Source organism: Rana temporaria, chromosome 2, assembly GCF_905171775.1.
Source record: "Rana temporaria chromosome 2, aRanTem1.1, whole genome shotgun sequence".
NCBI classification, from domain to species: domain Eukaryota; kingdom Metazoa; phylum Chordata; class Amphibia; order Anura; family Ranidae; genus Rana; species Rana temporaria.
The window spans coordinates 17,009,364-17,022,286 of record NC_053490.1 but is presented as its reverse complement, the minus strand read 5'-3'; the positions used below and the strand labels follow the sequence as shown (position 1 = coordinate 17,022,286).

Sequence of the window (12,923 nt, the reverse complement as noted above, 5' to 3'; positions counted from 1 at the left end):
CCTTCTTCTTCAGCGCTGGCTGCCTGCTATCTTCGTGTGTTAGCTCAATTACTAACAGGCAGCCAGCGCGGTCTTCTGTGACGTCACCTTCTTCTCTTCTGTTCTTCTTCTCCCCTCTTCCGATGTTGACTCGTCGCCTCTTGACACTGCAATGATGGAAGCGCGCCTTGCATCCCATTTATATAGGCATCACCGTCCCATCATGCTCCGGCAGGTACCCACGTGGTGGGTGCCTACCCACGTGCACCCACCACGTGGGTACCTACTGGAGCATGATGGGACGGTGATGCCTATATAAATGGGATGCAAGGCGCGCTTCCATCATTGCAGTGTCAAGAGGCGACGAGTCAACATCGGAAGAGGGGAGAAGAAGAACCTGACGTCACAGAAGACCGCGCTGGCTGCCTGTTAGTAATTGAGCTAACACACAAAGATAGCAGGCAGCCAGCGCTGAAGAAGAAGGCACCGGACATCTGCAGAAGAACCGGGGTGCGCCGAGTCAACAGCGGAGAGCGGCGAAGATAGAAGAAGACCCCCGGAGAGCGGAGAAGACCCCCCCCCCCGGAGAGCGGAAGAAGAAACCCCCCCGGAGAGCGGAGAAGACCCCCGGAGAGCGGAAGAAGAAGCCCCCCCTGGTATTAGAGCTAATAAAGAAGACAGGGGGGGCCTCCGGAGCAGACTAATAAATTATTTTAAAAACCCTTGTGTTGTGTGTTTAATAACTTTTACTTTTTGCCTCCAGGTGAATGGGTAGGGGTACGATGTACCCCATATCCATTCACTTAGGGTGGGGGGCCGGTATCTGGGGGCCCCCTTATTTGAGGGGACTCCCAGATTCTGATAAGCCCCCGCCCGCAGACCCCGACAACCAACGGCAAGGGTTGTCGGGAAGAGGTCCTGTCCTCATCAACATGGGGACAGGGTGCTCTGGGGTGGGGGGGCCCGCAGTGCGCCCCCCTGCCCCAGAGCACCCAACCCCCCCATGTTGAGGGCATGCGGCCTGGCACGGCTCAGGAGGGGGGGGGCGCTCGCTCGTCCCCACTCCCTTTCCTGGCCGGCCGGGTAGCGTGCTTTGGATACGGGTCTGGTATGGATTGTAGGGGGACCCCCTACGTCGAATTTTCGGCATAGGGGGGGTCTCCTTACAACCCATACCAGACCTAAGGGCCTGGTATGCTCCTGGGGGGGAACCCATGCCGGTTTTGAATTTAAAAATTGCCGTGGAGTTCTCCCTCAGGAATGCATACCAAATGCCGTCGCTTGAATGTGCTTTTACAAGGTGTGACTAACTTTCCACATTGTAAAACCAGCCCTAGTTTTGCGCAAGCAAATGGGAACTTACGCAGAAATCACAGTGCTGAAAAGCTGATGAAAAGCGTTGTGGATCTGCTTAAGTCCTCATTTGCATACTCAAAGCTGCATTTTCATGAGAAATGCCCCCAGCGGCGGATGCGGTACTGCATCCTAAGATCTGACAGTGTAAGTGTCTTACACATGTCAGATTTTCTGCCTAACTTTGGAAAAAGCCTTTTGAGAATCGTTTCCAAAGTTAGGCACAGAGGCCCAGATTCACGAAGCTCAGCGCATCAATAGGCGGGCGTATCGCAACGCAGATACACTAGACCGTCGAAACTTAGAGAGGCAAGCAGCCTATTCAGCAAGCAAATGCGCGCTGCGATGCGCCATCGTAATGTAATTTTGATGGCGTAACCCGACTTAATTCAAAGTGGGAAGGAGGTGGGCGTGATCCATTTAAATGAAGCGTGACCCCATGCAAATTAAGGTCCGAACGAACGGCGCAATGCGCCGTCACGTGATCGCATCCCCCGCGTCCCACTGCGCATGCGCCCCAATTCGCCTCTCGTATTCCCCCCCACGATAACCCAGCCCACCGTTTCCGCCCAGGGCATAAATCCGCCCGGACATGCGCCAGTCAAGTGCAAAAGTACACCTGCTGGTTTTGGTCGTTTGGTGTGGCTACTTTTGCTTTGTTCAGATCAAAAAAGATGTCTGAGGCTGGCTCGAAAGATAGGAGGGAAAAAAACTTTATTATTGAGGAGAAGGCGGTGATTATTGATGCCATGAGAAAATATAACAAGTTCCTCCACGGCAAGGAAAGTGGCTCGACCAGCAAGGTCCGTAAGGATCAAATCTTGGCACAGATTGCAGCGGAGGTGAGTGCCCTTGGCTATGCCAACCGCACCCCAGACAAGATCGCCAAGAAGATCAACGACCTGCGGCGTCTTGTGAAGGAGAAGGTGGCCAAGATAAAAAAACACAGTAGGGGCACCGGAGGTGGACCAGCCCTGAAACTAAGACTGACACCTGATGAGGAGGTCATTGCCAGGTGCCTGGAGAAGGAGCAGGTGGAGGGCCTGGAGGGCTTCGAGTCAGTTGATCAGCCCTTGAGGACAGGTGAGTGTGTTTTTTCTTTTATCTGGTGTATAGCATGTGTGTGGGGGGGGAGTGAATATGTGACAAGTGTGTGGGTCCACCAACATGTTACTGTTTTGTGTCATCCACAGATATGCAGGATGAAGCGGGCCCATCCTCGGCTGCTGGCCAACCAAGCCCATCCCAGGATACCAGTGTCCACACCTCTCCATTAGAGGAAGTGGAGGAGGAGCACGGGCACCTGGATGATGGCATATATCTGGGGGATGAGACCACCGTCGCTGGACCCTCCCATACCTCCACCTCCATAGGGGATACCCCCCCAAGGGACTCAAACTTCATTGTAACCCCCCCAAGTGCCTCCACCCTTTTGGGAAGCCCCCTAAGGGCCTCTGACCTTTTGGGAAGCCTATCCTCCCTAAGGGAAGTGCCCTCAGGGTCCTCCCCATACATTCGTCCCCAAGCCTCACCTGCACCCAGGAAGGCAATTAGGAAGACGAGGGGTGATCCTGATGCCTTAGAAGCCACTTTGGCTATGGACCTGGCCAGGCAGACCCAACATGTGGGTTCTGTTGCATGTGATATGCGCCGGGTGGCAGCCAGCCTGGCCTCCATGCAGCAGACCCAGGCTGCTTTCACTGCCACCATTAGTGAAAATGTGCAGGAGGTCAGTGCCAACAGCACTGCGTTGGTGACCTGCGTTAGGGACCTGGATGACACTAATTCAGGCCTTGTGGCAGAGGTGAGGAGCCTGGGAGTGGCCATACAGGCCAATACAGCAGCCATTGAGGCGGTGGGGAATCAGACCACTGCGGTCCTTACCCGCATAGCCCTGGCTTTAGAGGGTATCCAGGCAGCCAGGGAGAGACCGGGGGATGTTCCTCCTCCCAATGACCCACCCCCCCACCCGCGGCTGCCCCCAGGCAACAGAGGGCACAGAGCCTTGGCACTAGGCGTAGTCCACGTCGGGCCAGATGAGTGCCATTTAGATTATTTTATTTTTATATTCAATTTGATTTTTGGTTATTAATTGATACTCATGATATGAGTGATATTTTGTTATTATGATACTCGATTGGAGTTGTATTTATTTTATTATTATTTGGGATATATATATTGACAATTATTTTCAGAGAAACATACAGCAACATAATTGGAGCCTTGACGTGGCGTTGCTGCTCCCAAGTACCGCACGGTGTACTTCGGTCTAATCCAATTTATTGGTGTTTGGGGGGGGGGGTGTGTTAGGGACCACAGTGGGGTGCATGCGTGCATTAGCATTGTGACATGTTTCATGTGCGTGTTGCACGTGAAAATAAGCCTTCCACGAGGCATCTCCTGACTGCTCTTCCCTCAGCAGACGGGGGACCCTCGGTTGGGGGGGGAATGTCTGGTTCGGGGGTCAGGTCATGACGGACTTCAACCTGCAGGCCCCTTCTCATGGCGAAATTGTGCAAAATGCAACATGCACCGATAATCTGGCACACAAAGTCTGGGGCATACAACAGTGTACCCCCAGACCTATCTAGGCATCGGAACCGTGACTTCAGGAGGCCAAACGTGCGCTCCACCACTCCCCGGGTACGTATATGAGCCTCGTTGTAGCTTCTTTCTCCTGGTGTTTGTGGGTTCCGGAATGGGGTCATCAGGTGGGGTCCCAGGGCATATCCAGAGTCACCTGGAAGGGAAAAGACAGGAGGATGTTAGTCATGCATGTGCCCCTTGTGATGTCTGCATCATGGGGGGGACAGTAATGCCTGACACCCATGTCACTCACCAACCAGCCAGCTGTCCCCATACACGTTATCTTCAAATTGTCTTGGGATGTCGCTTTGCCGGTAGATAAAGCTGTCATGGGTGGCCCCAGGGTGTTTAGCACAGACGTGCCATATGAGGCCTTGAGCATCGGTTATTACTTGTACATTAATGGAATGCCAATTCTTCCTGTTACGGTACATATGTTCAGCGTCACGGGGGGGCTGGAGTGCCACATGAGAACAATCAATGGCCCCCACAGTGCGTGGAAATCTGGCTATTTTATAGAAATCGGTTCTTGCCTTTGCCTGCTGGACCTCCTGGGTGGGTCTCACAATGTGGTGGGACATCCGTCTCAGGATAGCGGGTACAACTTGGTGCACGCACCTACTCATTGTGGATTGGGACATCCCAGCCAAATTTCCACTGGTTCTTTGAAATGATCCACTGGCTAAAAAATGCAGGGTTGCCATGACCTTGAGCAGTGGCGGCACTGCTTGTGATTGATGTGTTGGGCTGGTGAGGTCATCCTGCAGGGATCGTACTATTTCCATGATGGCTTCAGTGTCAAATCTCAACAAGCGAAACACCTCCGATTCCACCATGCCAAAGAGGTCCATGCGATCTCGGGGTACCCTCTCCTGTGCCCTCCTCCTCCTCCTGCGTGCGCGTAGACGCCGTAGTACTATGACCACGGCTGCCCCTGACATGTTGGCACACAGATGTGTTGTCCTGCAAGTGTTGTTGCTCAGCTCCTCTGTCACGCTGCTGCTGTTGCTGCTCTCCAGCTGACCTGTGCAAGTCCGTTGCAAAGTTACCCCTGCTTTTATGAAGGGTAACTTTAGATCGGGCTAGCAGCTTACGCGCACCGCGCGTAGCCTACGACGGACAATCGTACGCATGTGAATCGGCATTTCTCCCTCATTTGCATAATTGAATAGCTAATCAATGGGAACGAAGAATACGCCTAGCCTAAATATGCGCCTAAGTTTCGCCGGCGGAGGACAGTTGCGTTGGACGGGTGAAGCCTAAGTTCACGTGTATGTGCTTCTGTGGGTACCGCGCATCGATACGACGGCGCACATCTACACTTACGCCGCGTATCTCGAGATACACCGGAGTATGTCTTTGTGAATCTGGCCCAGACTGAACAGCAGTTACGCCTGCGTATCTCTTTTGGGAATCAGGCCCAGGAAGTGAGAAATTCAGACAAATAAAAAAAACATTTAGAAGGGAAATGGAAGGAAAGGGTAAGAGAACCAACAATGCACTAGCTTAAAGGAACCTATTTAGAAAATAAAAAACAAACCTTTACAACCCCTTTAACCACTTAAGGACCGCTGCACGACTATATACGTCAACAGAATGTCACAGCTGGGCACATGGACGTATATATACGTCCTCTTTAAGAGCCCAGCTGGTCCGAAGCTCCGTGACCGCGGAACCCGTGGACCCGATCGCCGCGGGTGTCCCGCGATCGGGTCACAGAAGCTGAAGAACGGGGAGAGGTGAGTGTAAACAAACCTTCCCCGTTCTTCTCTGTGGCAATGTCAGTTGATCGTCTGTTCCCTGATATAGGGAATGACGATCACTGACGTCACGCGTCCAGCCCCACCCCCCTACAGTCAGAAACACACATGAGGTCACACTTAACCCCAACAGCGCCCCCTTAGTGGTTAACCCCTTCACTGCCATTGTCATTTTCACAGTAATCAGTGCATTTTTATAGCACTTTTCGCTGTGAAAATGTGAAAATGGTCCCAAAAATGTGTCAAAAGTGTCCGAAGTGTCCGCCATAATGTCACAGTCATGAAAAAAATCGCTGATCGCGGCCATTAGTAGTGAAAAAAAAAATATTAATAAAAATGCCATAAAACTATCCCCTATTTAGTAAACGCTATAATTTTGCGCAAACCAATCCATAAACGCTTATTGCGATTTTTTTTTACCAAAAATAGGTAGAAGAATACGTATCGGCTTAAACTGAGGGAAAAAAAACGTTTTTTTTATATATCTTTTTTGGGGATATTTATTATAGCAAAAAGTAAAATATATTGCTATTTTTTTCAAAATTGACGCTCTATTTTTGTTTATAGCGCAAAAAATAAAAACCGCAGAGGTGATCAAATACCACCAAAAGAAAGCTCTATTTGTGAGAAAAAAAGGACGCCAATTTTGTTTGGGAGCCACGTCGCACGACCGCGCAATTGTCAGTTAAAGCGACGCAGTGCCGAATCGCAAAAAGGGGCAAGGTCCTTGACCTGCATAATGATCCGGGTCTTAACCGGTTAAGTAGTCATGTCACTCTTCTTTAAAGTAGAGGCTGTGTTGTGCTTATAATTCATGGAAATGTCCAACTGCCTGAGGACTAGGTTGGAAAAGGAGACCATATGGGTTGAAGGACAGACTAAGGCCCAGATTCACGTAGGGAGCGCGTATTTGTCAGCGGGCGTAACGTATCCTATTTACGCTACGCCTCTGCAACTTTGACAGGCAAGTGCAGTATTCACAAAGCAAAGTTGCGGCGGCGTAGCGTAAATAGGCCGGCGTAAGCCCGCCTTATTCAAATATAGTACATGTGGGCGTGTTTTATGTTAATTTCTTGTAACCCCACGTAAATGGCGTTTTTTACGAACGGCGCATGCGCCGTCCGTGAAAGCATCCCAGTGTGCATGCTCCAAATTAACCCGCAAAAAGCCAATGCTTTCGACGTGAATGTAAATTACGCACAGCCCTATTCGCGAACGACTTACGCAAACGGCGTAATCGACGGAAAATTTGGCGCTGGCCCGACGTCCATACTTAACATTGGCTGCGCCTCATATGGCAGGGGTAACTTTACGCCGGAAAAAGCCTAACGTAAACGGCGTATCTGTACTGCGATGGCCGAGCGTACATTCCTGAATAGGCGTATCTAGCTGATTTACATATTCTAGGCATAAATCAGCGTACACGCCGCTAGCGGCCAGCGTAAATATGCAGTTAAGATACAACGGCGTAGGAGACTAACGCTGGTCGTATCTTAGAGAAATCCTGGCGTATCTGATTCTTTGAATCAGGCGCCAAGATACGACGCCTCACACTCAGAGATATGACAGCGTATCTGGAGATACACCGTCGTATCTCCTACGTGAATCTGGGCCTAAGTTTTCTCTTCAAAGTCCAAATATTGTGTTCATTTTCAGTGTTTTGGTTCTGGAGCTGCTGGTATTACAGAACTTCATGGTTGGCCTTTTGATTTGATTTAGTGGGTTACCACATGGTTTCTAAAAGCTCTAAAAGTTTCTGTTATAGAAACACATAAATAGAGAAGATATCGGTTTCCCTACATATGAAATGCCTTACCAGCTCCAGGATTTTGACCACCAGGACCAGCAGGCGATACAGATGGTTCCCAGCCTCACATCTCATTTCTGACAAGGTTAATTCCATTTGCTGAATAGACTGAGTGCAAGATGGGCTGACAGGAAGCCAGGGGATATCTGCCAACTCCTGAAGAAGCCTGAGGACAGAAGAAAACGTTACAGGTTCCTTTATGGAGACAGAGCCGCACCAACAAAAGTGAACTTCTCACATGGGGAGTATAGAAAGAGCAAAGTCTGGAGGACTAAAATATCCAACTAAGAAATACACCAGAAAGTATTGGGTCCCCTGCCAGTCCAACATCTTAGTTGGCAATCCAAGAGTATAGTGTAGATATGTAGCGCTACACTCGAAGGAGCCTGTTTCTCCCTTTACAGCACCCAAAGCCAGGCATTTTTAGTGTTCTTCTACAGGCTCAATAATCAATCTAATAGCTTCATGTTTGGTGGTTTTATTGGGGAGTAATGAAATTGGATAGGGATGGAAGCATGGGATACCTCACACTGTACAACTTGAACAACTTGAGGATGGCTAAACTTCTGACTGTCTATACAGAATGCAAGGTGTATTCAGTGCCGGCCCAAGACATTGTGCTGCCTGGGACCAAGAATGAAATGCTGCCCCCCCCCCCCCAAAAAAAAATCACGCCAACCAAAAGGCCCCCACATTCATTATTTTATGTCATGATAACTAAAGGGGACCCGTCATGGCTCTATACATGTATATAGAGGACCTGTCGAGACTCTTTACATGTAAAGGAATATAAAGAGGACCTGTCATGGCTCTATAAATGTATAAAGGTGTATATAACGAGGGCCTGTCATGGCTCTATACATGTATAAAGGTGTATATAACGAGGGCCTGTCATGGCTCTATACATGTATAAAGAAGTATAAAGAGGACCTGTCATGGCTCTATACATGTATAAAGGAGTATAAAGAGGACCTGCCATGGCTCTATACATGTATAAAGGAGTATAACGAGGGCCTGTCATGGCTCTATAGATGTATAAAGAGGGCCTGTCATGGCTCTATACATGCATATAGGCGTATAAAAGGACCTGCCATGGCTCTATACATGTATCCAGGAGTATAAAGGGACCTGTGAATTGCCGGCGGCCACAATGTCTTTTGCGCAAACTAATCAATGTACGCTAATTGTGTTTTTTTTGGTACCAAAAATATGTAAAAGAATACATATTGGCCTAAACTGAAGAAAATTGTTTATTTTTATAAATTTTGGGGATATTTATTATAGCAAAAAGTAAAAAAATATATATATTTATAGCACAAAAAATAAAAACCGCAGAGGTGATCAAATATCACCAAAAGAAAGCTCTATTTGGGGGAAAAAAAGGACATCAATTTTATTTGGGTAGCGGAGCTGGCGGAATGGGCTGGTGGGCATCAGTATGCTGCCCCCCTAAAAGTGCTGCCTGGTACCCATGGTACCACCCGGTCCCATCATAGGGCCGGCCCTGGGTGTATTGCACAACTTTGGGCTGCAATGTACTTTCTCTCAATTTATAGTAGTAGTAGTAGTAGTAGTAGTAGTAGTAGTAGTAGTAGTAGTTTCAGCAGTAGTATGGCTCCTGGCTGTCTTGCACTGCACCTGGCTGCACTAAGCTCAGTCTCTGAGAAGTGCTCTCCCACTGGCTGTCTTGCACTGCTCCTGGCCACATTCAGTCCTGACTTGTAAGGTATTGGCGCCCTGCTGCCAACACGTGTGAATCCTGCCTCTTTGTTGCCGTTCCATGCATATTTCTGTGGGACTACTGTTCTGTATGATGGGATTAATTGTTCCATGTAATGGTGAACTTGGATTTAGTAGCAAAAAATTTACTTTAAAAAAGTGGACATGCTTTGGAGATGCTGTGTGATAGGGGCAGTTTGGACATTAACTTGTGGATCTTCTGCAATAAAGTTATATAGTAAGGGTGTGTGACAAGAGTCACTTTGGGTGGGGGGTTTGCGCAACTCAGCTTACCTTGGAGAGCTCTGGAAACTCTGGCCCGGATTCAGACGACGTATCTCCAGATACGCCGTCGTAAGTCAAAATGTGCGCCGTCGTATCTATACGCTTATTCAGGAAAGCAGATACGCCTGAATTTTGGCAAGATACGACCGACGTAAGTCTCCTACGCCGTCGTATCTTGGGTGCATATTTACGCTGGCCGCTAGGGGCGCTTCCGTTGATTTACACGTCGAATATGTAAATTAACTAGATACGTCGATTCACGAACGTACTTGCGCCCGTCGCAGTAAGCTACGCCGTTTACGTAAGGCGTACGTCCGGCGTAAGTTTACCCCTCATAAAGCAGGGGTAAGTCATGTTAAGTTATGGGCGCGGGAACAGCGTCGTATTTTACGTTGTTTACGTAAGTCGTACGTGAATGGGGCTGGGCGTAGGTTAAGTTCACGTCGCATGAATGGACCCGGCGTATCTTAGGGAGTAAATTTGACGTGATTCTGAGCATGCGCCTTGGGGTCACGCCTTATTATAATACAACACGCCCACTGCCTTGCTACTTTGAATTACGTGGGCTTACGCCGGCCCATTTACGTTACGCCGGCGTAAATATGGGAGCAAGTGCTTTGTGAATACTCAGCTTGCCTCTCAATGTTACGTCGGCGTAGCGCATATGAGATGCCGATCTCTCTGAATCCGGGCTTCTGTGTCCAGCGTCCCCAGGCCCTCTTATGTGTAAATCACCCTGTGTCTAGGCCTATTGCCCCTATTAGGCCCCTAATAGGACCTGTGCCCCTATTAGGGGCCTAATAGGGGCACAGGGTGACCAAAAAATCTAGTCTGATCTGTACTAATCGGACTCAATGTACAGCCACACTGGAAAGTTGTGTGTATATATATTTATATATATATATTTGTATATTGTCTCATTTTGTTGTGTACTCTTTGCTGGGTTGTTTGAGGTGTGGTTAAATTGCATTGTTCTGTTGTGTCTGTCTGCCTTAGGAGAAAGTTATTATGGGATGTGTAAGTGTGTTTGCTGTGAGGAAAGAGGGAGGGGGACTCCTCCAGCAGTCCCCTCCCCCTGCTAATAAGACTGTTTACTCATGAGAAGTTTTAATACACCTGACCTGTGTGTCTCTTGTCATTGGACAGTTTAGCCCACCCTGAATCCAAGATCGGGGGAGTGTCTCTGAGTTATTTATCTGTTGTAACATGTGTGATAACAAATCAGTTTGTTGTTTGCCACTCTACACTGTGTTGCGGCTGGTGACTGGGTGGGCTAAGGAGTCTTGGATAGTTCTGGTTCAGGACAGAGCAGGGGCGGACTGACCACTGAGTCACTCGGGCACTGCCGAGGGCCCCATATCACTAGGGGGCCCCATCAGGGTTGCCAGGCTCAGTAAAACCAGGGACAGTATGTAAAAATCTATGTTTTTTTTACATCTGTCCCTGATATGTCTGAAACCAACATGCTTCGGATGTGAAAATCCCAAGATTTTAGCTGCCCCGCCTCTGCACTGCCTCCTGCCGTGGTGGCCATCTGTAAACCCAGGGGGTTCCCCATAATCTTCTATTGCCCGGGGGGCCCCATGAGTTGTCAGTCCGCCCCTGGGACAGAGGAAGCATTGACCACAGACATAGTCCTGTTGAGGACAAGGGTTTGTCACAGGGTGAATTGGGCATTCAACTGCAGACCTGCTGTGGGGAAGCCATATAATGGGGGTGCTTTGGACACTCACCTGAGGACATGCTGCAGGGATGCTGCATAATGGGGGACAGCCTGGACAAGGTTTCTGCTTATGAATTCCTGTTTTCTGAGAAAGTGAATCTGGCGGACATTCATTCTCCATCTGTAAGAAGGAAAGAAATGAAGAATGCTACTAAAGTGGGAGGCAGGGTACTGGTCAAATAGAAAAAAAATAGGAAAAAAAGATCAAAGCAGGTGGAGAAAAAGGGTCATCAAGAAACAGGCACAAGGTCAGGGCAGACAGATAACAAGGATCCTCCAGAAACAGGCAGAGGTCAGTAACAAGAAATTGACAGTGGAAGCGTTTCAATAAGTGAGGAGAATGAGAAGAACCCAAGAACATTTCTCTTGAACGTAACTCTTTCATTGTACCAGGTACTAAAGTTGCCCTCCGGATCAGGGCCGGCCTTAGGTGTTTAGGTGCCCTGTGCGAGCTAATCCTGTGGCGCCCCCCCATCTTCACCCCTCGCCCCCTGGTCACCTAAACTGACCTACCTTTCGGTAGAAGGTGCGGCTTTGCATTTAAAAATGGCGCCGCCCGGCACTTAGACGCCACTGCGCATGCGCCGTCTGCCCGAGCGTTTTCCGGCTTTCCCGTGCAGCGGCGGCACATGCGCAGTGTGCCTGTCGGGGCCGGCAGCAGCCATTTTTTTCAGGTGCCGCAACCGATGCGTTGCTCTTCACCCAGTCCCAGGGCAGGGAGACCTGGCAGCGCCTGCTGCTGTGACTCATAGGAGTCGGACTCCTGTGATGATCATGTGAGTAACTGACTGCGACTCACATTCTGCAAGCTGTGATGGCCGCACGGCGCCCCTGTTGCCCATGGCGCCCTGTGCGGCCGCACAGCTCGCACACCCCAAAGGCCGGCCCTGCTCCGGATACTCTACAATCAAAAGAAATCCTCCAATTCATGGTCAACATCAGCATCTACACAGAAGGGGAGCCAGACACAAATGTCTCATTGGTCAGTTTCCTGATACCCTGGCTGGAATAATGGTGTCAGATGCCAACAGGACACAGAGCGATCAGATGATGATGTAAGGAATTAGGTAGAGATGTAGGTAACAAATTGTACGCTTCTGTTGGATGAAGGTAATACCAACTGCTATAATACTACTCTGTAGGATGAGGGTAATACACTGCCTTTTTAACCACTTCCATACCGGGCCTATTTTGGCACTTCTCTCCTACATGCATAAATCATAATTTTTTTGTTAGAAAATTACTCAGAACCCTCAAACACTATATATGTTTTTTTTAGCAGACACCCTAGGGAATAAAATTCCGGCCATTGCAACTTTTTATCTCGCACAGTATTTGCGCAATCATTTTTTAAACGCCTTTATTTTGGGAAAAAAACGGTTTTGTGAATTAAAAAATAACAAAACAGTAAAGTTAGCCCAATTCTTTTGTATAATGTGAAAGATGAAGTTACGCTGAGTAAATAGATACCTAACATGTCACGCTTTAAAATTGCGCACACTCATGGAATGGCGCCAAACGTCAGTACTTAAAAATCTCCATAGGCGTCGCTTATTTTTTTTTTACAAGTTACAAATTTAGAGTTACAGAGTAGGTCTAGTGCTAGAATTGTTGCTGGCGCTCTAACGCAAGCGGCGATACCTCACATGTGTGGTTTGAACGGCGTTTACATATGTGGGAGGGACTTACGTGTGTGTTCGCTTCTGAGCGC

General features: G+C 48.8%; 1 protein-coding gene across 1 annotated transcript in view; it reads right to left on the bottom strand.

Moving 5' to 3' along the window:
* DNHD1 (dynein heavy chain domain 1) overlaps window positions 1-12,923 on the bottom strand; it is a 171,296-nt gene that overhangs the window by 125,979 nt on the left and 32,394 nt on the right. The window contains exons 7-8 of the mRNA XM_040339911.1: window positions 11,223-11,333; window positions 7,495-7,651 (exon numbers count right to left, since the gene is read on the bottom strand). Coding sequence (XP_040195845.1) covers window positions 7,495-7,651; window positions 11,223-11,333 — 268 coding nt within the window. The remainder of the gene's footprint in view (window positions 1-7,494; window positions 7,652-11,222; window positions 11,334-12,923) is intronic.